At 37.8% G+C, this 27,690-nt stretch overlaps 1 protein-coding gene across 3 annotated transcripts; it reads right to left on the bottom strand.

The window, feature by feature from the left end:
• Positions 1 to 612: 612 nt before the first annotated feature.
• Positions 613 to 27,690, bottom strand: LOC149849132 (uncharacterized). Of its 3 annotated transcripts, XR_016430725.1 has the most exons (14): positions 27,528 to 27,690; positions 26,082 to 26,498; positions 23,655 to 23,901; positions 15,000 to 15,112; positions 13,609 to 13,688; positions 12,747 to 12,888; positions 11,811 to 11,891; positions 11,115 to 11,219; positions 8,632 to 8,814; positions 8,262 to 8,354; positions 1,741 to 1,880; positions 1,376 to 1,442; positions 1,039 to 1,252; positions 613 to 813 (listed from the first exon to the last, which is right to left on the bottom strand). XR_016430725.1 is itself a non-coding variant. In XM_089998648.1 (13 exons), the coding sequence occupies exons 2-13, from the start codon at positions 26,472 to 26,474 to the stop codon at positions 1,133 to 1,135; spliced, it is 1,764 nt and encodes a 587-aa protein (XP_089854774.1). In that variant the 5' UTR covers positions 26,475 to 26,498; positions 27,528 to 27,690; the 3' UTR covers positions 613 to 1,132. The 3 variants fall into 3 exon arrangements, 2 of the variants coding, with proteins under 2 accessions (XP_089854774.1, XP_089854783.1); XM_089998648.1 differs by having other exon boundaries at positions 613 to 1,252; XM_089998657.1 differs by lacking the exon at positions 8,632 to 8,814 and having other exon boundaries at positions 613 to 1,252.

The following is a 27,690-nucleotide window of genomic DNA, read 5'->3' on the forward strand; positions in this document are numbered from 1 at the left end:
CTTTGGCTGTTTCATGTTTAACGGCATCTAGAATACAGTGAAACCCCAGATGCATCAATAATTGTATAATGCTTAAAAATCTGAATTTTCATTGTGAATTGATGGGGAACAGGTCAACCTCGCTAACCTGGTGAAAATCCATACCTTGTCTCGAGCCAATCCGATACAATTATTATCCAACCCGCAGCAATGAGTTCATAGCCAAAACATCCACCCACGAATGAAAGCTTTTTTCAACCTAGGGTCGCGGTTCGTCACCCTGAACTCGTTCGTGTTTGGTTCATGTAGCTGAGATTATAATAAATTTTTAGAATGATTTGTCATTAAAAGATAATTTTGTGCAGTTGATAAGTCTTATGGTTTATGAATGATGGGGTCAGAAGTTAATATCTCTGTCATTGTAAAATACTTGGCTATTTTTTTAACGAGCCACCTCGCGGCTTGGCTCAGTTGACTCAAGCTCGGTTCATTTAGTTACGATCATGAACCGAGATCGAGCTGACTTAAATAGTAAAGGCTAACTTAAACAGTAAAGGCTAAGTTCAGCTCATTTACCCGCCCTAATCATATGTACTTCATACCAAACCCAATTAAATCATAGTGGTCAGTAGATTTTAGAGCAATCATTGACATCTCTATTTCAATAGACCAGGCTCTTCATGTAAAACAAATAGAATTTCAAGTCCCAACAAGTCTAGGTTTGATCGTTACATCTCTTATCTTGAATATCAGAATAGAAATCATTTACATCATTTAATAGAATTTCCCAAGTCCATGCCATCATTCGTTATAAAACATGCAACTGCTTAGGACCTGTGAACATAAATTAGTCCAGTACCGGAGAGTGAGTGAGTGAGTGAGTGAGAGAGAGAGAGAGAGAGATGCAACAACACCAAACAGAGAGGGATAGACATTCACTCAGATCAGATCACTAAATCTAAAAAACACTCGGAAAATCAAAATGGGATGATAAGGAAATCATAAATGTATGACTCGTGGAAAATGCCTTCCATGAGACAAAGATGAATACCACCAGACCTTAAAAGCTCCTCAAAGGTTCAGAACTACTCTGGCTGAAACTTGCAAGGTAGCTGCCAGTGAGTCATCAAAGTACATCCATCAGCAACGGCCGTCAAGAAGACATCATCACCTGGTCACATGCCTGGAGAGCCTGATTGGCATAGTATCTCACATCGACGTCTGGATCTTCACTGAGTTCGACCAAGCATGGTCTGATCATCTGGTCGACTAGCTGCATCACAAGATACATAAAATTCAAGCCTGTGCATCTGAAGCCAGAAGAGTGGACAGATTCTCTTAAAACCCAGCAGGCTGGATCAATAAAAAATGATACCATGGCACAAGATTAGCTTACAGATTGATCGACTATCGGAATGAGGGATTGTATCACCTTTGCCACGTTAAATTTGATATTAGGCACCCTGTCAAGGATCAAGTTCACTGGGTTAATTAATAGGATGGGCACAGATGGGGCAAAATGATTAAAATTTGTGAGCCAACTCGGGATTCCGAGGTCTCAAGTCATCTTCAACAACTCCATCTCAGTGAAATACCAACTTAGTTGAGTTGGAGCACCTGGTTACTAAAGCCTGAGTCACTCTAGGATCAAGTTTTACCAACTCCTGAGTTAGGTTAGGAACTTCTGAAAACAGTCAAGTAGGCGTAACAACAGCTTCTGGTAATGACCATTTCCATTCGAATCTTCAAGTGCATGCATACCTATCCTTTGAGGCAGTGATGACAACAGGCAATAGCTTATGGCACGTGATATCAGGTCCCATGACAGGCGCAAGCAAAGAAATTGCATGCAGAATTGTCATCCGATACAAGTAGTGTGGGTTGGCAATCATGTTCAAAACCTACAGATGAAGCAAGAAAATTAGAAAAAACAAAAATACAAATAAAAACATAAATATTAAAAAAATATACAAAAAATAGCTAATCTGTCATACTTGATGAAGCATCACTATACAGCATTAGCATGACAACTAGTTTTTTCTATTAGACAGGGTTCTTGTTTTGTATTTAAGTTTGGATCCGGATCCAAACTACTTGTGTGTATCATGTCCAACATATAATGGACATCCTTGTAAATACCCTCAACTTATCAGGGTCATAGTGAAGACCATGTATTAGGTTTTTGTCTATATATTAAAGAAAGAGGTCACGGTTTTTTATTATGAAAACCATGAATCGTTGCAGCCTCACTCTCTCTTCCTCCTCTTAGTTTCTCGTTCGCAGGTTCTGGAGAAAACTTTCATGGTATCAAAGCACATTTGATCCGAGGGCTGAAATTCTTCTACACAGCTACGTCCATACGAGATCTTTTCTTTTCGTATTCTCTCAAATCTTTCTTCCTCTCTTTTCTTATTCGGTGTGGCTGCTGGAATACGAGCCCAGATCTTCCTTCATCTATTCATCTGCTGGAATACGAGCCTCAGATCCTTCTTCTATCTGCTAGTTTCTTTCTGCAACAAGTCAGTCTGATTTGCGTATCAGATCTGACGTCTTACCTTCCCATTCTTCTTCACCTCGCTTTGCGTCAAATTTGATTGCTGAAACTGATTTGGGTATCGGCCAAATCAGTTTTCACGATACTCTTGTTCATCAAATCAGTTGATCTCTCGAACTGATTTGAATTCTCTGATTTGGGTTTGTGCCAAATTTGTTTTCACGATTTCCCTATTTCCAGGGATATTCTTTTGAGGTTTTATCGGCTGCTCCAGATCTGTACATCAGATCTATCATTTTAATTACATTCTCCCCTTCCCATTTGATTTCGCAGATCTGTACATCAGATCTGTCTCTCCCCTTTCCATTTGATTTTGCAGATCTGTACATCAGATCTGTCCTTTTTTTTGTTTCTGTTTTATTATTGCTGTGTGCAATATATATATATATATATACACAAAAAAAAAGAGGAGAAATCTTACTTATTTGATGAAATCAGATTAGACCTGATAATCTGGATATCAGATCTGATAATCAGATTCACGCTGAATACTCAACTCTCCACTAGTTAAAAAAAAATTTGCTGCATTTATATACTGATTGCACACGCCAATAATATTTTTCCTATTCTAAGTCATGGATTCTTCTTCTTCTCAAACTTTTCTCTCATCCAACTTTCTTGGCCAACTCATTTCTGAAAAACTTACCAATTCCAATTTCTTGATCTGGAAGAGACAAATTCTTCTATTCATCAAAAGTCAAGGTCTTTCTGGACATCTAAATGGATCAATTTCAGCCCCTCCAGAATTTATCACACAAGAAACTAAGGATGGAAACGAGGCTAATTTTATACAACGAATACCAAATCCTCAATATGAGAATTGGATGAAGCGTGATCAAGTTGCAGTTGCTTTTCTTATCTCCACTATCTCTCAAGAAGTATTGGTGGGAAATTCAGATGAGTGTTCAACAAAAGAATTATGGGACAGGCTAGTGAAGACATATTCTCAAATTTCAGAGGCTAGAATTTCCTTCCTTCCGCGTGAATTTCAACTCCTCACTAAGGTCATTGAGTACTTGAACAAGGTTAAGAACATAAGTGATCAACTAGCTTTTGTCGGCTATGAAGTGACAGACAAAGATAAAGTCAAGCAAGCCTTGAATGGATTGGGACCGGAATTTCATGTTCTTTCGACCTCATTGTTATGTCTACCCAGCTTACCATCGTTTGAGGACTTGCAAGCGAAACTACTTCAATATGAGATGACCTTAAAGGGGATGTCACATGATAGTTCTTGATACTGGTGTTTCTTTTGGCCAGGGACGTGGTGATAGTCATTTTGGTGCAGGCAAAGGACGAGGACGAGGTACTCCAGGGGGTGTGGGTTACTACCCACCTTGAATGCTTCTCCTTCTTATAATGTGAAAAACATGCCCACCTGTTATCTTTGTAACAAGCGAGGTCGCGTCAAAGCCAACTGTTGGCACAATCCACAGAACAAAGGAAAGTTCCAGAAAGATGAGAGCTCGTCAGGACGAAAGGAGAACCCTACAAAGTTTGGTGGAGATGTGAAAGAGCTTCTTTTGGCCACGTTGTCTAAACTTGATCTGAAACGCGATGATAAAGAAGTGTGGTACATTGATTCAGGGGCAGCTACTCATGCCACAAGTAATGCGGGTAAATTCTCTACTTTAACTCCCTATTTTGGCAAAAGTAACATCGTCACTGGAGATGGGTCACACCATCCCATCACGCACATTGGAAATGTTTCTATTCCCTTGCCTAAATCTTCACTTCATCTTTCTAATGTTTTACATGCTCCAGATATTAAAAAGAATATTGTTTCTGTTTCTAAACTTGTTGATCATACCAATTCTTCTGTCGAATTTACTCAGTCTTTTGTTTATGTCAAGGACCTACAAACGAAGGAGACATTCGCTAGAGGGGAACGCCAGGGAAATATGTATGTCTTCCAAGAAAATCCTTCTACTTGTGTCCGACCCACCTTGAAGTCCTCTCCTCAGTCTATGTCGTCAAAGAGTATTCATGTGTTTAGTTTGCAACATTCAAATAAATGTAATAAGCCTGATTTTTGACATTCACGTCTTGGTCATTGTGGTCGAGTCTTCGTTGAGAGACTGGTATCTAATGGGCTTATTCTTGAATCTAGCTTTATTCCTAGATCAGATGATAAAATATGTTTCAGTTGTCAATTGTGTAAGAGTCATGTTCTTCCTTTTCATTCAATAAATGAGAGAGCTTCAAGGCCTTTTGAAATCGTTTGTTCTGATGTGTGGGGACCAGCCCCTAATTCCTCTAATTCTGGCAGCAGATATTATGTTATTTTTATCGATAGTTTCTCTCGTTTCACTTGGATATATTTCATGAAAAATAAATCGAAAGTCTTCTCTATTTTTCGTTGTTTTCATGTATTTATCAAAAGTCATTTCTCTTGTAATATCTTACATTTCCAATGGGGGGGATACTCCTCCAGAGAATTTATCAATTACCTCCAAGATAGTGGAATAAATCGTAGAGTATCTTGCCCGCATACGCCTCAACAGAATGGAGTTGCAGAACGGAAACATCGTCACATTGTGGAGAGTGCTATGAGCATGATGCACAGAAGTCGTGTTCCCATAAGATTATGGACAAAGGCCTTTCACTCTTCTGTTCACATTATTAATCGCCTGCCCATGAAGCTTTTAGAAAATAAATCACCTTATGTCGTCCTATTTGGGAAACATCCTAATTATGATGAACTAAAGATTTTTGATTGCATGTGCTATGTTCATATTGACTCCTCTCTGCGAAACAAATTTCAAGCTAAGGCATCAAAGTGCAGATTTGTTGAATATGCAGATCATCACAAAGGGTACAGATGTTATGATCCTGACAGTAGGCGAATCAAGATATCTAGAAATGTAGTTTTTGATGAAAATGATTTTGGAGACGAAGAACATGTTTCTGCTCAAACCAATATGAATGTGTCCTTTTATGATCCACGGCTCAGTGCAAAGCTTTTTCCTGGAACAAACAATGATTGTTCTTCCTCCTGTGCTCAAAGGGTATTCTATCAAGATGGAAACAGTGGAATTCAGGAACTTGAAATAGAAAATCCATTAGAGATTGATAAGTTTGTTGGGCAGGTTTATAGTAGAAGAGAGAGGGACTCTCTCCTGACCCCGAACGATGTTGAACAAGAAGCTATTGTGTCTCATTCGTCCAATGACATCACTTCTCCAGTTTCTAATGCAATAGCACTCCCGATCAGACGATCTGAGAGAGCCCGACATCCTATTGAAAGGTGGGTTAGTTTTGAGAATTTCACCATGGATTTTTAGCTATTTTTGTCACAGATCAAGAAAGAAACCGAGCCTAGATATTTTCATCAAGCTATTAACTCCAAAAAATGGATTCAAGCCATGAATGAAGAGATGGAAGCTTTGTATCAATGTCAAACATGGACAATTGTTCCTCGACCTCCAGATAAGAATGTTGTTGGGTCACAATGGGTCTACAAGATCAAATACAAACCGGATGGGAGTGTTGAGCGATACAAAGCTCGTCTCGTAGCAAAAGGTTTTACCCAAAAATTTGAACAGGATTATGATGAAACTTTTAGTCCAGTCGTGAAAATGGGCACAATTCGCATTGTTCTTTCATTAGCTGTAGATTATGGTTGGAGAATAAGTCAGCTAGATGTGAAGAATGCTTTTCTTCATAGGGACTTAAAGGAAGAAGTTTATATGGAACAACCGTCAGGATATACAGAAGGAGATTCAAAAGAGTATGTATGCAAATTAAATCGAGCACTCTATGGCCTGAAACAAGTGTCTCGATCTTGGTTTGAGAGTTTTCCCCTAAAAATTCAAAGACATGGTTTTTATCGGTCACAATTGGATCATTCCCTTTTTATTCTTCAAGGTAAGAAGTTTATTACCTTCTTGTTGATATATGTTGATGATATAATTATTACAGGAAGTAGTGAGAACCATGTTCAAGAAACTAAAGATCTATTAAGCCAAAGATTCAAAATGAAGGACCTTGAAAATCTTCGGTACTTTCTTGGAGTAGAGGTGGATAATCAAGAAAATAAGCTTACTTTGACCCAGCATAAATACACCTTAGATATGTTAGAAAAGGGTGGAATGAAAGATTGCAAACCTCTTGCTACTCCTAGTGTACTTAACGAGAAATTAAGTGCGCAAGACGGAGACTTGTATCATGATCCCACCAAATATCGGAGTTTAGTTGGGATGCTTCAGTATCTTACATTTACTGGGCCCGATATCACATACTCAGTCAATCAAGTTTCTCAATTTATGCATGAGCCAAGGACATAACACATGGATGCAGTAAAAAGGATATTAAGATACTTGAAGAGTACTGTTGGAGATGGACTTTTGTACACCAAAAGCAGATCCATAAATATTGCTCATGACATCATTGCTTATTCAGATGCAGACTGGGCCGGAGATCCTGATGATCGAAAATCAGTTTCAGGGTATGGCGTTTTCATTGGTGTCAATCTTATTTCTTGGAGTAGTAGAAAACAGAAAGCAGTGGCTAGATCTAGCACAGAAGCAGAATACAGGGTGATGGTTGCAGCTACGGCAGAAGTAACATGGACTAGACATTTGTTAACAGAGCTAAAAGAGTCGATTGCTAGTTGTTTTCTCTTTTGTGACAACCAAAGTACTATTCAAATATCTCTTAATCCCATTCATCACAGCAAGACCAAGCACATTGAGATTGATCAGCATTTTATCAAGCAAAAGATTGAAGAAAAAGAGATTGAGCCTCATTATATTAGAACAAAAAACCAAGTGGTTGATTTTCACTAAAAGACTCACAAAGTGTCATTTTTGGTTCCTAAAGAGCAAGTTGTCCATGATCCAAAATCATGCACAACTTGAGGAAGACTATTAGACAGGGTTCTTGTTTTGTATTTAAGTTTGGATCCGGATCCAAACTACTTATGTGTATAATGTCCAACATATAATGGACATACTTGTAAATACCCTCAACTTATCAGGGTCATAGTGAAGACCATGTATTAGGTTTTTGTCTATATATTAAAGAAAGAGGTCACGGTTTTTCATTATGAAAACTGTGACTCGTTGCAGCCTCACTCTCTCTTCCTCCTCTTAGTTTCTCGTTCGCAGGTTCTGGAGAAAACTTTCAGATCCGGATCCAAACTTAAATACAAAACAAGAACCCTGTCTAATATTTTCCACACACACGCACCCCTAGCTTTTCCACACACCAAAAGAAGCAAACACTACACAATCTTTAAAAAATTTCATGCAAAGGGACCATGTCTTTATAACCAACCTACAATACCATGAAAGCAAATGGACCAAATGCAATTTAATTAATCTTAAATATCAAATAACAAATCATCCGCATCTGCTCCAGTTAGTGTACAGAATTTTTCATCTTATGTTATCCCATCCGTTAATTCATCTAAAATGCATCATATATGGCAATAATGAGAAATGAAAAAACTGATTGACCTGCAGACCAACATAAATTTCTATCTACCTAAAATCGTTTACATGCAGAGGTTTAACCAATTCGATAGATACAATCGTTTGCATATGAATTAGATCCATAAAAAAAACACCAGTTGACAGTTAAAAGTTTTTAAGTTTTCTTTAGAACCAAAAGTTCCAGCTTTTATGTGAAAACGATCATAGCAAAACCATGTTATGTTGGAATAATTTGTGAAAAAACATACGAGCACAAGAAATACACAGGAAGTTGACCAAGTTCATTAACTGACCTGAGGGATTATATGACTCATCGCCCACTCTGGGCCAAATTCTTCAGCAAGCCGCTTCAAGTTATTTGCAGCAGCATCACGGATAGAGAAAACCTACAAAATGAAACCAATAACTTACTAAAAGAAAAGGCATTACCAACTAAAGATACTCAAACAGAATGGATGTGATTATGGACTCATAACTGAGTCAAGCTGACAAGGACTATGATCAAAGTGGCATAAGAAAGAAGCAATTGAACAAAAACTACAAGTGCATGTTGAAAGACAGAACTCCAAAATTTGCAACAAATGGTTTATGGATCAGAAAGAAGAAAACATGTTTAATCCATCATCTCTAAAGACACCGGAACAAGAAAGAGAGTATCTAAACCTGATCTTCAAGCCACTGCATGCAAAGTGTACCAAGCTTATCATCAAAAAATCCAACACCTAATTGACTTGCCAATAGAGGAATATATTCAATTATGGCAAGCCGGACTCTCCAATGCCTATCCTCTGCAAGCTCCACAATTGCTGGAAGGAGGGATTGTGACAAGAGATCAATTCCAATCACCTGAAATAAGGTAGTAACTTAAATGATTAAAATTTCTAAAGCTTAAATCAATTACGGAAAACTTGAAGTTCTACACACATCGCCATGATGTGAACTTCAACACAAGCTTGCAGTCATGATTCAATCATAATGATGGAACAAATACAAAAAGAAAACAAGGAAAATATATCTGAAATAGACGAAATGCAAAATCGTAGTGACAGCATTTTCAACATGTGATGGATGAGCTTACGAGATCAATTCAAGAAAATGTGTCGTGGTGTATGTTGTTTGTTGATGATATTGTTTTGATTGATGAGTCTAGAGCTGGGGTTAATGCTAAGTTAGAATGATGGAGACAGACATTGGAAGCAAGAGGTTTTAAGTTGAGTAAGAGTAAGACAAAATATATGAAATGTCGGACGAAGTAGTGATGGGAGTGTAGTGAAGCTTGGTGAGCAAGAAATACCGGTGGATGATTGTTTTAAATATTTGGGATCTATCTTTCAAAAGTATGGAGAAATTGATGGAGATGTAAATCATAGGATAAAGGTTGGGTGGATGAAATGGAAAAGTGCAACTGGAGTGTTGTGTGATCGTAGAATGCCATTGCGGTTGAAGGAAAAGTTTTATAGGACGACTATTAGGCCCGCTTTACTATATGGTACGGAATGTTGGGCTGCCAAGAGGCATCATATTCAAAAAATGAGTGTAGTTGAGATGCGTATGCCTAGATGGATGTGTGGAAATACAATAAAAGATAAGATTCGGAATGAGGAGATACGTAAGAAGGTATGCGTTGCACCCATTGAAAATAAGATGAGAGAGAATCGTTTACGGTGGTTTGGGCATATTCGGCGAAGGCCTAATGATGCTCCAGTTAGAAGGATGGAGAAATGGGAAAATATATTAGTTAAAAGAGGTCGGGGTAGGCCTAGGAAGACATGGATGGAGATGATAGGAAAGGATATGAATGCTTTGAACCTCACCGAGGACATGGCATTGGATAGAAATGATTGGAGGAGAAGGATTCATGTGGAAGACCCAGAATGATTTTCTTTTTTGGTTCATATCGCCGACCCCAATTGTTTTGGGATGAAGGCATAGTTGTTGTTGTTGTTGTTGTAGACGAAATGCAAAATCATAGTGACAGCATTTTCAACATGTAGGACGACAAAGAACATTGTATGATTTCTTGGAACACCTTTGCCAGGTGCATTCCTTGACCAGCACCAAGTTGCCAGTAGATAATAAATTTAAACAAAAAACTCTTACAGTTCCACATAATTCAATGCAATTTCCACTCAAATGGAGATGCACTTATTTGGAGTTATATTTCACAATGATCCATTTTATATAGGCACACTTTTTTAAAGTCATGTTAATGATGGGATAATATTGTGATAAAACAACATATTTTCAAAATAGGTGATATTTTGAAAATATCACTTTTTCCCCAAGATTGTACTGGTTTTTGAAAACCTTGCAATAAAAGTGCGACAATTTCATAAGACTGATATTTGTGACTGGTCTATACCAAATACCAGCTAACCTGTCACATGGGTGCGGGTGCGGGTGCGGGGATTCGGCACTTCCAAAAAACCAGGGTGTGGGGGGTGTGGCAGGGGCAAAAATGTAAATATATATATATATATATAAAAAGGGGGTCAGCTGCTGTCAGCAGCTGACAGACAGCTGCTGTCAGCAGACTGCTGCAGCTGTTCTGACAGCTGCTGCTGCTGTCAGCAGCTGACCAGCATTACTTTTTTTTTTTTAAAAATCGCAGCCCATTTGGGCAAATTTTAAAAAAAAAAAAATCCAAAACAAGAATGGACCTAAATGATCCTGGGTGCGGTCAACGCACCCAGGATAGGGTTGACCGCACCCGCGTCGAGTCGCGTCGACGCGGGTGCGGCACCCTGCTAGCCGAATCCCTGTGACATAGCAGCTAAACGGTGAGAGATTTGCAAAACAAGTTATCATCTGCATTGAATCATTTTATAGACAACAAATTCAATGAAATTGAAGAAGCTACTGATTATTTTCTATAAATAAAATTGAAAACATGGGTTGGTTATATAATCAAGAATATTCAGGTGGTCCATAAATTGGATAAATACATTTTTGTTTTCACTACCAAAGATGAATATAATAAAATATAATATCTCCTGTAGCAGGGCAGCAATGAAAAATAGTCAGTGTTATGAACATCACATCGGATACAGGTAAAAAAATAGATTTGTTCAATATTGAGCTTTAAAAAAGAATTGATCAAGGAAAACAACAGTAGCATTATTAGTGGCAATAGCATGAAAACAGACCTGATTTACTTGATCAAGTTTGCTAATAATATTCAGCCGCACATCAGGAAACTCATCTTTCAATAGGGAAAGAAATATTGGAAGAAGTTGCTCAATGGTTGCATCCTGCATATTACCATCAAGATAAGCATTTGAAACAAATTATGAAACAAAAATAAAAAATTCGCAGGGTTCAGCAAATTAGATATAGAAGATTATATTAAACTCTAGTTTTCATTAAGTGTAAAAGCATGGCTCTGTAGTACTTTATAGCCTGCACTATTCTCCAAACAGTGAATGATTCCAGGCAGACAGCACACTCAGTAACCTTTTAGAAGATGACGCAGGAAAAAAGAAAAGGGTATGTGTGTGGGTTCATTCTATGTCCATGCTGGTTGGTGCTATTAACAAGACTGCAAATGTCACAAATCCAAGAGGAAGCAAGGAAAAAATCTTGAAATAGATTAATGGAAATCTTTTATTATTATATATAACTTTTGAAAACATACAAAACATAAATAAAAAATATAAAAATATTTTTAAAATGTAGATATCATGATAAAATCATGATATTTTGAAAATATCACAGCTCCACCAAGATCTTATCCTCTTTTGCATATCATCATAGGATTGCAAGTTTTCAAGATATCACCAATAGTTGTGACCACGCTTGTCAACTAAAGATGCCCAAGAGTAGATCATCCACAAAAAACTCACCTTCCCTAAGACTGGTGCCATTCCCATTATGACGGATGCTAATGCAGAACGTACATGCTGAGAAGAATCTGATGACAATTCCTGCAAAAGTGTTGGCTTTCTCAATCTCACAAACAATTACACAAGGTTACTAGACCAGATATTCTAAACATAAAATAACTTGGAAAGTGTATAGGTGTATGTTCATAAGAAAGAGAAATGGCTCGAGTCTACATTGTAGTAGTAATGACATGGGTGACAGAACAGGCACTAAAACTCAAGCCCGTAGCGTGTTGCCACCGCTTTTACCAAAAGAGAAAAAGGGAATGCTTTTTCATTTAGCAAAAGATGTTGCATTGTGAGATCTTCTTTGTTAAATTCAACAGTAGGCTTGTCTTTAACATTCAATAGCTCATTCACGGATCATTTTCACCTGCACACATACATGCAGACATACATTTTATATATATATATATATATAGAGAGAGAGAGAGAGAATATGAGAACTAATTGTGAACCGCTATTTTCATGGATTTTTTGTCCTTTTCTCTTGAATCTAACTGTATGGATGTGATCTACATGTTTGGATTTATAGGAACCTACTCTTGAATCATCCGATTTTGATGCATAAACATGATTTTTTAAAGGTTTAAAAATCAACGGCTAATAATCTTTATAAATATTCAAGCATTCAAAAATCACATTTTTTCATCGAAAAGACATGATCCAATGGTTGATTCCTAGAAAATTCACCATGACAAGCACATCCACATGGTTGGATTTGCAAAAAAAGTGTTGGAAACAACCATATTTCTAGTTCTCATGTTCTAGTTACTCCATATATATATACATATATATATATATATATACACACACACACACACGCGCGCGCACGCGTAGCAGATGCATGTGTGCAAACAACACAGCCAAAAACTCAATGAAGCACAAAACCAACACCTTGACACAAGGAAGAATGTGCTGAATGGCAAGTTGTGGGTTCAATATTCTGCAAAATTTGGTCACTTTTCCCGCAGCTGCAATGCGCACTTCTGCCTCATTGTCTCGTAGAAGCCGGACATATGCAGGCACCAGGTCCACCCTTAAAAACCAAACCACTAGAATCAGCTCGACTTACCCAAAAAAAAAAAAGTGGAAATCAGAATCTGCTCCACAATCACGTGAACAAATATCACCACATTGTTGAACATATAAAAAATCCTGCAAGAATTAAAGCATTGAGTACACCGCAATATGTTGAAAATATCATGATATTATTGCCAAAATGACTACATGACCAATTAATTGCAATATATGACAAAAGAAACACATTTAGTTTTTTTTTATTTTGTTGTTTTATGCCTTATTATATCTTTTAATTAATTTAGTTTATTTATTTTTTAAGACTTTCCCAGAAATAACTGTGAAAAACCAAAAAAAAAAAAAAGGAAAGTGAATCTCCTGAGATAATCATCAGAAATAAAATGCTAACCTTAACACATAACACACTAGACATTGAAGAGATGGACCATAATGCAACTTGGCAATGTAATGGTCCAACTAATTGGCATGAAGGAAATAGGGACTAAACTATGAGAAATGGGAGGTAAATTACAAGGATACAAAACAATAATAAGGAAGTGAACCATTGAAATAAATTCTTTAAGGTGAATGTCAACAGTATGGGAGATCCTTTAAAGCAAAAAAATCACATAAACCAACACCTGGAAGACATTCCACGCAATAACAAAGCAGGGTTGAAGAGAAGATTGAATTCCAAAGGTCCACATTACTGGAAAATAAAGCAAAGGTGCATTATTACCTAGTGGGCTCAGGACCAACAGCTTCACAAAGCTCGTATAATTGATTTGCAACCATATAGCGAACACGCCAAGACTTGTCCTGTATAAGCACTTGAGAAATTCAGCGTGGATAAACATTTCACTGATGTATCAAACATAGATTTAAACCAAAGTCTGTTATGAACTTTTGCTGCGACTCCCATGCAGAGAAACTGTAGAGAAAAAAGTACATAGACAAACCACAACAATTGATGAACCCAACGATTTCTGAAAAATACTGATAGTTTAGACTAGACACTATTAAAATTAATGAATTCATCCAACATCTCAACAAACAAAGAAGCATTAGATTTTGCTGTGGATAATCAAACATGACAATGAAAGGTCATAAAGAACCCAAAAACAGAAAAACATACCATAAAAAGCTAGCAGTTGAAACTTATAGCAAAGCATTAGGAAACTAATTTTGACATTGAATTTGCACCTATCTCACATAGGTGCGGGTGCGGATGCGGCACTTTAAAAAAATTTGGTGCGGGGAGGGTATATATATATTAACAGTTTTAAGTTAACACTATGTGTATGTGTATGTGTATGTGTATGTGTATGTGTATGTGTATGTGTATGTGTATGTGTATGTGTATGTGTATGTGTATGTGTATGTGTGTGCATTTATGTATTTATATATATAATATAGATAAATCTGGACTTGGTTAGGGTTAACTGAATCTACTTTTGGACAGAAATGGACCACAGTATGGTTGACTTCACCTGACACAAAGGAATCTGTGTCCAAGTGTCGCACCCGCATGGCTGCGGGTGCAACGCAAGTGCGGTGCCCTGTTAGAAGAGTCCGTGTTACACAGATTTGCACATATTTCAAAACTGACGCTAAGAGAGGAAATTTAAGGATGTAGAAAAAAGAACAAAGAATTCCTAGCCTACCAAGATAGTTTCATGAATATTGAGCAGAGTACATCATTACATGGATGATCAAGATAATCTTTTAAAAGAAATTCTTACAAGACAAATGCCAATTTATGCCAGCAAGCTTATGTTAAGCACACTGGCAAATAGATTGTCAGAATACTAACTTGTATAACTGATAAATTCGTTAAAGAAACAAAGATTTTGGGGGGATCAGTATCTGGAAACATATCTAAATAGATGCCGCAACAACATCAATTTATATCAGATGAATCAAAAGAGGTCGCTTGGAATACAAGAAAAAATATTCATCATTTTTGTGTCAAAAAAATATTATTCATTACAATGCACTTTTCAACCTTGGAAAAGTAACACGTTATTACAGAAGTAAACACCCATCAAGGGAAAAAAGTAGAAAAGGAAACAGATAAAATCAATCTAGCCTTTATAAACCTAAACTTTTTGAGTTTGCTTACGGGCATACCTGGGAGAAGTTAACAATGACAGGAAGTATATGAGCTACACAATCTTGAGGCTCTAACAACTTCCCGAGTGCTGCACATCCCTCAACAGCCAACAATCTAACAGAATCTTGATCTGAAATGCATAATACAATGAACATGGTCCCATGAGATAGAAGAGAATGATAGAGAAAATTGAGAAATCATTAACAAGAAAAAAGAAAAAGGAAAATGAACTTCTAAATAAACCAATCAACCAGTATAAACAGGAATATCCCACCCATATATACTGACACAAATCTTCATTAAATTTCCTATAAATACACAAGTTTTTATGATCAGCTTCTGTTGATGGTCAAGAATTAAGTAGCCAATATCCAACCAGGCAATATATCTGGATTAGAAATTGACTAATCAACATCAAATTAACAAATAAGTTGGATTCTACATACCTTGCACCAAGAAGCAAACCTAGGGAACCTTCTAAATATTCATGTCAGCATTTTCATTAACTTACATGGTTAGATGTTGCCTGCCTGACTTTGACCACAGGGACTTTTGTCATATGAATCTCAATCCACATGAAGATTATTTTGATGAAAGCCCCTTGCAGAAGGAATCTGCCATCATTGTATCCAGATCTACCATCAAGCCCAACACAAGGCTCCTCTAAAACAAGAAACGAATCCTACTATTACTTTCATAACCTATTACAACGGCATTATGGACAGGCTCTGAACGCCATTTAATCAGTCTCTCAACCAGCTTTTACCTCTACCCTTATCATCAGAATATCAACCATCTAATTCAAGAAAAGTCTGGACAGCACTCCCAATGGTAATGTTGCACTGGGACATTAGTCAAGGTTAAGAAATGTTTTGAGTTGGTATAGGCACAAAAACCACAGAATTGGTCCCTGCACAAATATTTTTGAAACTCATGGGCATTCTAGAAGGTTGAGACTACGAAGATAACACTACAAATAATCTACTACCAGGAGGGCAAGGTGCATCAACCCCTAGACCCTTATGCTTCTATAACAAAAATATAAAGCAGCACATGAGAAAAAAGATGAGATTGAATATTCTAAATCCAAAGTGGTGAATAAGCCAGTTAACAATGTGTATATTTCTCTGACGTGTATAACTACATATATACATCCACATGTGCTTGAGTTTGCCTGCACAAATGCATGTCATTCTCGAAGGGCACAAAGTTAATAGAAGTGCCCAATGCCCATGACATCTTCAACAGTATATATAGGCATCCAATACGCTATTCTTCGTCAAGATGCATATATCATTGTTGAACAGCATATATAGTTATCATCTGTTAATCACCCACCCACTGTTTAATAAGAAGTCCGACAAAATTTTAAAACAAAAAGTTCCAGAAAATGCACCTAACTGGAGGTTAGTAGAAAGGAAATGCACAGGGCCCCAAGCTATCACATGGATGACCAGAATTATTCTACAGCTGGATCAGATCTCAGATGGGCTTTAGAAGATGCCAACAATTATGGGCCTAAATGGTCGAATTTAACACCTACGAGGCATTGACATACCACATGTGACCCATGAAAGGAAGACATAGTGGTTCCAAATAGATGGATTGACTTGAATTTCTTGCAGCCTGGATCTCAATAGATATATTAGATATTTAATGCAATTTTAGAGAAGGTACTTACTTGGTGCATACTAAGAAGTAATCGCACATAGATGTAACATAGGATGGTAATGTTTTCTCCAGATTATTAACCGAAATTAGATTTAGATGTTCAAAGCACAGCTTACCAAGGATTTTTAAGACCATAGTGCTATTCCTATTTTTCTTTGGGCAAGGATTTTAGTGACTAAGATGGATGCTTTATTTAAGTGAAGATGTATTATATTATGAAATCAACTTTTACTCTAACCAATTACAGTAATTTACAATTACAATATACCTATGTCACATGGGTGTGGGTGCGGGTGCTGGGGTGCGGCACTTTCAAAAACCTTGGGTGCGGGGGTGTGGCAATATATATATATATATATATATATATATAAGGGGGGTCCAGGGGCTCCCCCCGGCGCAGGTCAAACGTACAGGGAGGAGGCACCCCTTCAATGCCACCTTGAAGAAGGTGGTGGTGAGCATCCAAGTCATGGGGCAGGTTGGCTCCGGTCGACCCAAAAGAGTTGAGCAAATCTGGCCTGTCATGTTCAGTTTGAGAAACCGGGTCAGGATCCACTTTAGGTACTGGGTCCGAGCCTGCTTCAAGTATTGGGTCTGGGCCCACTTCAGGTTCTGGGTCCGGATGAACTTCATAAAGAGGGTCTAGAACCGTTACACATTATGGGTCTGAATCAACAATAGTAATAGTGGGGCCATGTGAAGATCCAACCAATCATGCGTGAGAGGCCATTTAAATGCCTTGAAACCGTTGGTGATAGGGAGAGGGCAATAAAGGGTAGTCTCACACGTTATCAAAAAAGAGAACATTGATTGGCCCAACCTTGTTGCCAATAATATTGAGAGCATCCACATAATATTCAATAATGACTCCTCTATTTAAGGGGCTATTTTGCCTCTCATTGGCTCTCATAAAAGGAAGTTGAGAGGGCATGATAATCTCCTAGGTAGCTCCAGCCAATGGCACCACATTGAGAATAGTGAATCGCCCCATCCAATGATGGTGGCCCCTCGTGAACCGCACCTCCTTGGCGAGGTCGAGTCTAGCTGGACCGGCGATCGACGGTGGCATCCAACCAGTAAGGTAAAACGACAAAGAAGAGGATGAAGGTGAGGGCTCCATGGCAGTCACCGAGTCGAGGGCTCCATGTCGTCTCCTTCCACGCTTCCACGAGGTTTCATAGGGCAAAATTTTAAAAAAAAATCCAAAAAATGGACCAAAATGACCCTGGGTGTGTTGACCGCACCCAAGGTCGGGTTGACTGCACCGGGTGTGTTAGACTTTCAGATCTCCAGTCCTTTACCTGTAGAGGACAGAAAAACAGCAGAAAAGAGGGGTATACGAAACAAAGAGGAATACCTACTCTGGGCGTCCTTTCTCATTGTATATATAGGTATTACAAAACATGTTAGGGTACAAGTTTACCCTTAATAATAAATAAAAATTACAACATGAACACTTACAAGAGACGTCTGGAATATTAAGGATAAATGATTGGATCTGGATCTTAAGGATTCGGTCCAAGGTAAACAAACGCTATCTTTTCACCCTCCCTCAAGTTGTGCATGGCCTTGTACCATGGACAACTTGCCCTTTTGTATCCAAAATTTGTCCTTCGTTAACCCTTTGGTGAATAGGTCTGCAACTTGATCTTCAGTTCTCACAAATTGAGGTTCAACCTCCTTGTCTTCTACCTTTTGTCTCACAAAATGCTTGTCTATTTCAATATGCTTAGCCCGACTATGATGAATAGGGTTGAAAGACATATTAATCGCACTCTGATTGTCACACAATAAGAGTGTTTGTGAAATATGTTGTCCCACTTCAGTCAATATATGTCTGATCCAAGTGGCTTCGGCAGTGGCAGCAGCCATTGATCTATATTCGGCTTCTGTACTTGATCTCGCAACAACCTTTTGTTTTCTACTACTCCATGATATTAAGTTCAGCCCCATATAAATGCAGTAACCTGAAACGGACCTTCGTTCATCTGGATCTCCTCCCTAATCAGCATCGCTATAGACGACAATCTCATGTTTGGTCGTTTATGACAAGCTCGGTTTATACAAAAGACCATCTCCAATCGTCCCCTTTAAATACCGAAGGATCCTTTTAATTGCTTCCATATGCCCTACCTTGGGTTCATGCATAAATTGTGAGACCTGATTGACTGAATAAATTATGTCAGGTCGAGTAAAAGTAAGATACTGGAGCATGCCAACCAAGCTTCGATATCATGTAGGGTCTTCATATAAGTCTTTATCTCTTGAACTTAACTTCTGGTGAAGAATGCATGGAGTGCTCAGAGGTTTGCATTCTTTCATACCTACCTTTGTTAAGATATCCATGGTGTATTTATGTTGAGTGAGACTTAAGGCATTTGATTTTCTGTCAACCTCAATCCCACGAAAATACTGCAGCTCCCCTAAGTCTTTCATCTTAAACCTTTGACTTAGAAGTTGCTTGACCTCTTCAATATGATCTCTAGAGTTCCCAGTAATAACAATATCATCAATATATATGAGCAGCAAGGTGATTACATCTCCCTGTCTAAAAATAAACAGAGAATGATCTAAAAGTGATCGGGAAAAACTGTGCTCCTGTATTGCTACCGAAAAACTGTCAAACCAAGAACGTGATGCCTATTTCAATCCATAAATTGCCCTTCTTAACTTACATACATATCTTTGTGGATCTCCTTCAGCATATCCTGTGGGCTGCTCCATGTAAACTTCCTCCTTTAGATCACCATGAAGAAAAGCATTTTTAACATCAAGTTGGCTTAGAGTCCATCCATACTCAACAGCTAGAGAAAGAATAAGCCGAATTGTCCCCATCTTTATAACAGAACTAAATGTTTCATCATAGTCTAGTCCCTGTTTTTGGGAAGCCTTTGGCCACAAGCCTCGCCTTATAACTTTCAATGGTGCCATCTGGCTTGTATTTGATTTTGTATACCCATTTTGACCCAACAACAATTATATTGATGGTCTTGGAACAATCTCCCAAGTTCCACACTCACGTAGTGCTTCCATCTCATCGTTCATGGCCTCAACCCACCGTCTAGAATGTGTTGCTTGGTGAAAAGTAATGGGTTCATCCTCTTTGTCCAAAGCGGTCAAAAATAATTGAAAATCCATAGAGAAATTCTCGTAACTAACCCATCTTTCAACAGGATGTCAAATTCGATTAGACTTTCTAAGGCCAGGATTTTGTGAGGGTGCCTGATCAAGCATGTTGGTCGTTGGCCTGTGTTGTTCTCGCCGAGTATATACAATGTCCTTGTACCTACCGGGTTGTGGTGAGGCTTCTGTATCTTCTTGGTGACTCCAATTTTCATGATGACTCAAATTGTCATGTTGTTCAACTCTCTCTGTTACCTGCCTACATTCTGCAGGACAGCTGATATCAGCTTCAGTAAATAATTCTGAGCTCAACCATGGATAGTAGAATTCAACAGCACTCGACGAGTATTCTGTGAAACCTGAGTGGAAATCAAAATTCACCTCATCAAAAACGTGTCTAGAGACTTTGATGCGCATTGTCCTTGGATCATAACATCTGTAGCCCTTGTAGTCATCTGCATACCCTACAAATCTACACTTTAGGGCATTATCTTGAAATGTGTGATGAGCTGTCAACATGAACATAGCATACACATCCAAACACACGTAAATCATGGTAATTGGGATGGACTCCATGTAGAGTAAAATATGGAGATTTATTTTCCAAAATATTCATCGACAATCTATTTATAATATGAATTGTAGTATGGAAGGCTTCCGTCCATAAATTTATGGGTAAATTAGTGTCATGCATCATGCTCATTGCAGTTTCCACAATGTGTCGATGCTTCCTCTCAGCAATTTCATTTTGTTGAGGGGTGTGTTGGCAGGACACCTTTCTTCCTATTCCATTTTTCTGGAGAAAACTAATAAAGTCACTAGAAGAAAATTCACCTCCCCCATCGGACTGTAAGTACTGAATATTTTTGGAGAAGTGATTCTTGACATAGGAGTGAAATCTTTGAAACAAGGAGAAAGTTTCTGACTTATGTTTCATGAAAATATCCACGTATAACGAGAATAGTTATCAATGAAAATAATATAATATCTAGTACCAGAACAGGAACTGATTGGAGCAGGTCTCCAAACATCCGAACAAACAATTTCAAAAGGCCTTAAAGCTCTTTTATTGACATTATGAAAAGGGAGCACATGGCTCTTACATAGTTGACAACTAGAACATTTTTGTTTATTCTTTTCAAGACTCAGACTCTCACTAGGAATGAGATTATTAGTGACAAGCTTTTTAACAAAATGATCACCACAGTGACCCAACCGACCATGTCATAGATCTGGCTTATTACAATCTGAAACACTAAAAATAAAATCAGATGAGACAAGGGAAGACACAGACGAAGGCTTCAAGGCATTACAGATTGGCAGACGACATGCAGAAGGATCCTCTTGAAAAACATACATGTTACCTTGTCGCTTGACTTCAACGAATGTTTTCTTCGAATGGAGATCCTTCACACGAATAGGAGTGAATTCAACAGAGACATGATTATCATCAACAAGTTTGGAAACAGAAATAATATTCTTTTTAATATTTGGGGCATGAATAACACTGGAAAGGTTGAGAACAGACTTGGACATAGGGATAACTGAATTTCTAACATGAGAAATAGAGTGATGGGATCCATCCCCAGTGACTATATAATTTCCACCAGAATAAGGAATAGGATTGAGAAGCTTACCTGCATCTCCAGTAACATGAGTTGCTGCCCCAGAATCAACATACCATGTTCCCTTCTCATTCCGCTTTAAATTCAATGCTGCTAGGGCTGACATGAGCAATTCTTTTAATTCTCCATTTGATTCAGTTCCTTTATTATGCTCTCCTTGCTGGTGATTCCCTTTATTTTGCGGATTAAACCAGCAGTTGGCCTTAACATGACCCTTTTTGTTGCATATATAACATGTAGGCACATTTCTCTGTCCTTGAGAATTTGGAAGAGCATTAGGGGTGGGTAAGAGCCCACGTCCCCCTGATGCGTTTCTACCCTGTCCTCCACGTCCTCGAAAACCATATCCTCCTCTCCCTCGTCCATAGTTGACTCCTGTAGCAAGAACATCCTGATTGTTTCCTTGTGTATGAGATTCTTCTGGCAAACCCTTCAACGACATCTCATACTGTAGCAACTTAGCACGTAAATCCTCAAACTTTGGTAATTCAGGTAGACACAACAATGAAGTTGTAAGAACATGATAATCAGCTCCCAATCCATTCAAAATCTGTTGAACCATGTCTTCATCACTAACAGGGCATCCAATGAGGGCTAACTGATCAGCTACATGTTTCATTTTATTCAAATATGCCATGACAGTCAAAGAATCCTTCCTCATCATCTAAAATTCAGGCTTGAGGAATACCACTCGAGCCTCTGAAATTTGAGAATATGTGCAAACCAATCTGTCCTATAACTGTGCAGTTGTGCAATCATCTGGAATGGCAATAAGGACTTCCTGTGATAGGGTCGAAGTGATATAGGCCACAAGTAGCTGATCTCGTTCTTCCCAGCTAAGATATTTTGGATTTGAAATGAGACTAGTAGATGTTATCCCTTTGTAATCCTTATCTTCACGAGATATAAGTTCTGGAGGGGCTGATACGGATCCATCAAGATGACAGAGGAGACCCTGACTCCTTATAAAAGAGATTATTTGTCTTTTCCAGGTCAAAAAATTGGAAGTGTGTAGTTTTTCAGACACAAGTTGGTTAAGGAAGCTCGCGGAAAGACTGGACTGTGCAGCGGGGAAATCCATAGTAGATAAAAGAATATTGGAAAATAAAAACAGAAAACAAGGATGGTGATAGACAGACCTGATACTAATCAGATCTGGTTATCTTTTGGCTCAGCAGTAAGAAGAATATAGAAGGCATTAAGATAGTGGAACGATATTCAGCGAAAAAGAATGTGGATGCAGAAAGCAATGATTTTCAAATCTGGGATTCACAGTTTCAGATCTAGAGATCTGACCCAGAAAGAGAACAGTAGATCAGAGAAAAAAAAATAGGGTTGCGACAGGCTGGAACAATCTAGATCTGAAGTCAAAACAGAATAAATCTGTGACAGGCTGAAACGAAAGGTAGTTCGAGGCTGTCGCGAATAGAGAAAATCAAAAGAGAACAGAAAAAGAGGAAGGTAGGACGTGAAAAAATTAATAAGGGTTAAAGGCGAGAAACAAGACTACGAAAGATTTTTCTTTTGATTTGGAGAGTAAAGAGTTTCTTCGGTCATACCTTCTGGAAATCACGTTCATGCCCAGATCTAACGTGCTCTGATACCATGTTAGACTTTCAGATCTCCAGTCTTTTACCTGTAGAAGACAGAAAGACAGCAGAAAAGAGGGGTATACGAAACAGAGAGGAATACCTACTCTGGGCGTCCCCTTTTCATTGTATATATAGGTATTACAAAACATATTAGGGTACAAGTTTACCCTTAATAATAAATAAAAAATTACAACATGACCACTTACAATAGACGTCTGGAATATTAAAAATAAATGATTGGATCTGGATCTTAAGGATCCGGTCCAAGGTAAACAGACACTATCTTTTCAGGGTGCCGCACCCGCGTCGCGTCGACGCGGGTGCGGCACCTGTCTGGCTGAATCCCTGTGACATAGCAATATACTCTCCAGTCTGACAATGACAGCAGGAATAATCAATTTGACAAATGATAGGTTAATTCAGATGTGTCATTTTTTAATGTAATAAAGACGATAGTTTATCCTGATGTCAATTAAAAAGCATAATGGCTCTATTGAATATTAGCTAGCTTTCACATATGGAGATGTCATATGTTAATGTTTAAAACGAGATAAATAATTTAAGAGATAAAGGGAGAAAAAATAATAACAGCTATACAAATATCAATAAATGATACAAACAAACATTACCCAGATAGGCATCCTAACAAGAAATTCCATACCATCATGTGTTAGGTCTTCAAAGATTGACATAATATCTGTCTTCAGATGGCTGGATTCAACGGTAGCAGCAAATTTTCCCAAGTTTGATGCAGCAGATCTTCTAACCATGGGCATATCATCTTGACACAACTGACTGTATATAGATCTTAGCTCTGCTTTCAGCATTTCTGGGGCACTGGGATAAGCAATATGAAATAACCCACATGATGAAACACGTGCAGTAAACCACTCACCAGCAGATAGTCTCTGAATGGAGGAAATGTTGAAAACAGAAGAGAAATGTCAAAACAATGCAACTATTAAACTAGGAAAATTCACAATAATGAATCATTAACAAATTATACAATTCAATCAAATGGTGAAAGCAACAATATGAAATATCTTGTACAAAATAGAAGGAAAAAAAATCTGATAAGATATTTCAGTTAGTTTTTATATATGATATTCAGTGTGCATCCTAGCTTTAGACAATCTGGATCTGAAAATTATTATAGATAGTTCATTGGCAGAATGTAAGGAATTGGGGGAAGGACAAACTATAAATGACTGTGAAGATAGAAAATTCTGGCTTTTCCACAAATACAAGAACAGGTCCTAGACTATGTCACATGGGTGCGGGTGCGGGTGCGACACTTTCAAAAACCTTGGGTGCGGGGGTGCGGAAAATATATATATATATATATATATATATATATATATATATATATAGAGAGAGAGAGAGAGAGAAGGGGGGTCCAAAATTGAAACTTCTAAATAAAATCATTTAAAACTTCAAAATATGGGTTTAATTTACACGGACTTTAGGAGACCTTTCCTATTCTCAATGAAAACTTTTAATTTCCAAGAATCTAAATAAAATCATTTAAAACTTCAAAATATGGGTTTAATTTACACATTGGACTTTAGGAGACCTTTCCTATTCTCAATGAAAGCTTTTAATTTCCAAGATAGATTTTAGGAAACCATTTTCTATTATCAACACTTTCCAAAGCTGCCTTGTTGAGAAACTCGTTTTATGTTTTTGGTGGATGAGAGGAAGTTTTATTACTATTAAATGAGAAAGAGAGAGAGTTTAATGAGAATTTATTCACTTGAAAATAATGTTGTTCAATGCATTTTAAATGAATTTAAAGCAAGGGTCTCTTTTTTTTATTTTCCAAAGCAGATTTTTTTTAATCCAAAAAAATGGACCAAAATGACCCTGGGTGTGTTGACCGCATCCAGGGTTGGGTTGACTGCACCGGGTGCCGCACCCGCTTCGCGTCGACGCGGGTGTGGCACCTGTCTAGGCGAATCCCTGTGACATAGGTCCTAGATAGATGTAGCATACTACTAGATTTAGATTTTGATTGGGCCAGGTTAGAGGTTTTAGCCTATGTCATTATTTAGACTTCATTTAATTGAATGTCATTTAACTCAGGGGTAGAGTAATGCCATGGTAAAGTGTAAATAATCGGTTCAAATCTGATAAATGCCATTTTTATGAAGCTACAATGATTGTTTTTCTGTATACAATTACAATTTACAGCTCTGATTACTTCTGTTCTTTCTAGGGGCACATTCCAAACTGCTCCTTTGATTATAGCAACAATACCATCACTGATACGAGTATACTAGCAATTGATAAACTAAACTACAAATGCAACTAAATGGAGAAAGCAACAATATGAAATAGCTTGTATGAAATAGTCAGACAAAAGAAAACTTTGACAAGATATTTCAGTTAGTATTTACATATGATATTTAGTATGCATCTTAAGTTTACTTTGAAATTAAGTCGTCATAAAGATCTAAAATTCTCAATTTATGCAGGAAGGTGAAAGGGAGTCCATGGGATCATGTACATATGTATATTAACAAAAATATCAATAGCTGCAGATCCAGCAACATATCTTATTGCAAAATTGGAAAAATAAATTTTAAGAAATGTTTAGACTACACTAGACAAGCTTTTGGCCTTGATTTTTATATGCATTCATACATTCAAACAACTTATATATGTGCTTTGGTAAATATCGATAACTTCACTAAATTTTGTGCCCCTAACAAATTCCAAAGTACCATGGTGGACCTTTACAACAATCAACACCACCAAGAGAGTTCTGATAAGCTTATACAAAAACATATTAATTGGAGCAGTAATATATCAACTGATAACAAACAGAATTTGTAAAAAAATCAATGGCTCAAAACATGTTTCACAGCTTTGAAATAATTTGTTTTGATACAGATAGTTTTTTATACAAACAAGCATACGGAAGAACATGCAATTGTCAATATACAAATTCTTAGTATAATAAAAGAAAATCATATGAAATAACACTCATTAGTCATGAGTACTCATATTGAAACCAATTACCCGCAAACCAACTGACCCAGCTGAATCAAATTCAGGAAGCTAAAAAGCAGGTATTGCTCTAGCTTACCTTTACCAAAGGAATATACCAATCTACCAAATCGCTTTCCTTCATCTGAGAACCAATTCGGCATAAAGACTCGACAGACTTGTCTCTTACACAAGTTTCCTCTACGGTGCATAAAGTCTCCAACGGTGGAAGCAGAATATGAGCATAGTCCACCCCTCCCACATAAGGAATAAACACCCCCAACTCCTCAGCCATTGCAAGAAGCACCTCGTCGTCGTCGTCATTGTTCTCACTGAGAAAGGGAATCAACTCCTTCCTAGTTCTCTCCTCACCAAGAGCTCGTGCAATTGTAGACAACCTCCGGATGGAGTTCAGCCGCAACTGAATATCTTCATTTTTCAATTCATCTATCAATATAGCTATTGGATAGAGTGGTTCATCTATCATAGCCATTAAGTTTCCCAAATTTTCTGATAACTGAAAAGAACAACATAGTATCTTCAAATCATAAAGCTCCTAAAGACCAATAACAACAAAGCCCATGGCTTCTAAAATTAAAATCAGATGATAAACCATAAAAGGATAAAGGCAATATTCACAATTTGCATGCTCAGTTCATAAAACTGAATGACAGCTTAATGAATTTGACTTTTTACCTCTGCCTTTTCATCTATATCCCACAAGAAGGCTGAAGAAAACTCATTCTTAACAAAGACATGAAAAAACGCACTCCTCAATTCTTTACGAATATGCATTCCATATTCCATGTATTTTGCGAATCCAAGTTTTGGTTCTATTTGATGGGATTCAACTCCATTAATCACGCATGCCGATCGAGGCCTAAGCATGTGAATAGCTGTTTGTGCAAATACAAGACCTAAAACAACATACAGAACCATTTTTTTTTCTTCATTCCCTTTTCTGTTGTTTTTTTTTCCTTCAACTTTTTTTTTATTTTGAGCAGATAACTGTAAGTTACAGTAGATACGGCAGTACAGAGCAAAACATATAGAGTATAACGTGAAGACGAAATTACGCGAATGTTTTGCGCCAACAAAATCATGGCATTCACCATTTGGACAAATTTCTAGCACACGAAAACAGCGTAAGACGAACTCCAGCAAGCAGTTCTAGATAAATCCAGCATCCTTAGACCACAGCTCCCTAATCTTAAGGAGAAAACTAGAAAACACACAGAAGACCAGGCCCAGATCAACCAGCTAAAACACTCTAGCCATTAAAAAGTTGCACAGAAACCCTTGCACAAAAACTCAATCACATAACCAGCAAACAAGAAAGAAGTGAAAAAGGAACAAGAGTTCCCCGAAAAACAATAGATCTCCAAAGAAACTCAAAAAACCACAAACAACACTAAGGAGTCCACATTCTCCTGATCGGATCGCCCAAATCTTATATCAACGTCGAATTAATCCTCCGAAGAAATGCAAATCAACTCAATCAGCGAGAACGCCCCCTGACGAGAGAGAGAGAGAGAGAGAGTCGTACCTTCTGAGGATGGGGACGACGATGGATTGGAGCTCAATTAGGGTTCGAGGGCGTCCCGAAACGATGGGTTTCTGCAGAAAGCAGAAATCTAGGGTTTCGTTTCGGGGGGGAGATCTGAGAAAGGAGACCCTCCCGAGTTCGTCAGAGAAGAAGGGGGGAAAAC

This window comes from Nuphar pumila, chromosome 1, assembly GCF_984573655.1.
Source record: "Nuphar pumila chromosome 1, dmNupPumi1.hap1.1, whole genome shotgun sequence".
In the NCBI taxonomy this organism is placed as follows: Eukaryota; Viridiplantae; Streptophyta; class Magnoliopsida; order Nymphaeales; family Nymphaeaceae; genus Nuphar; species Nuphar pumila.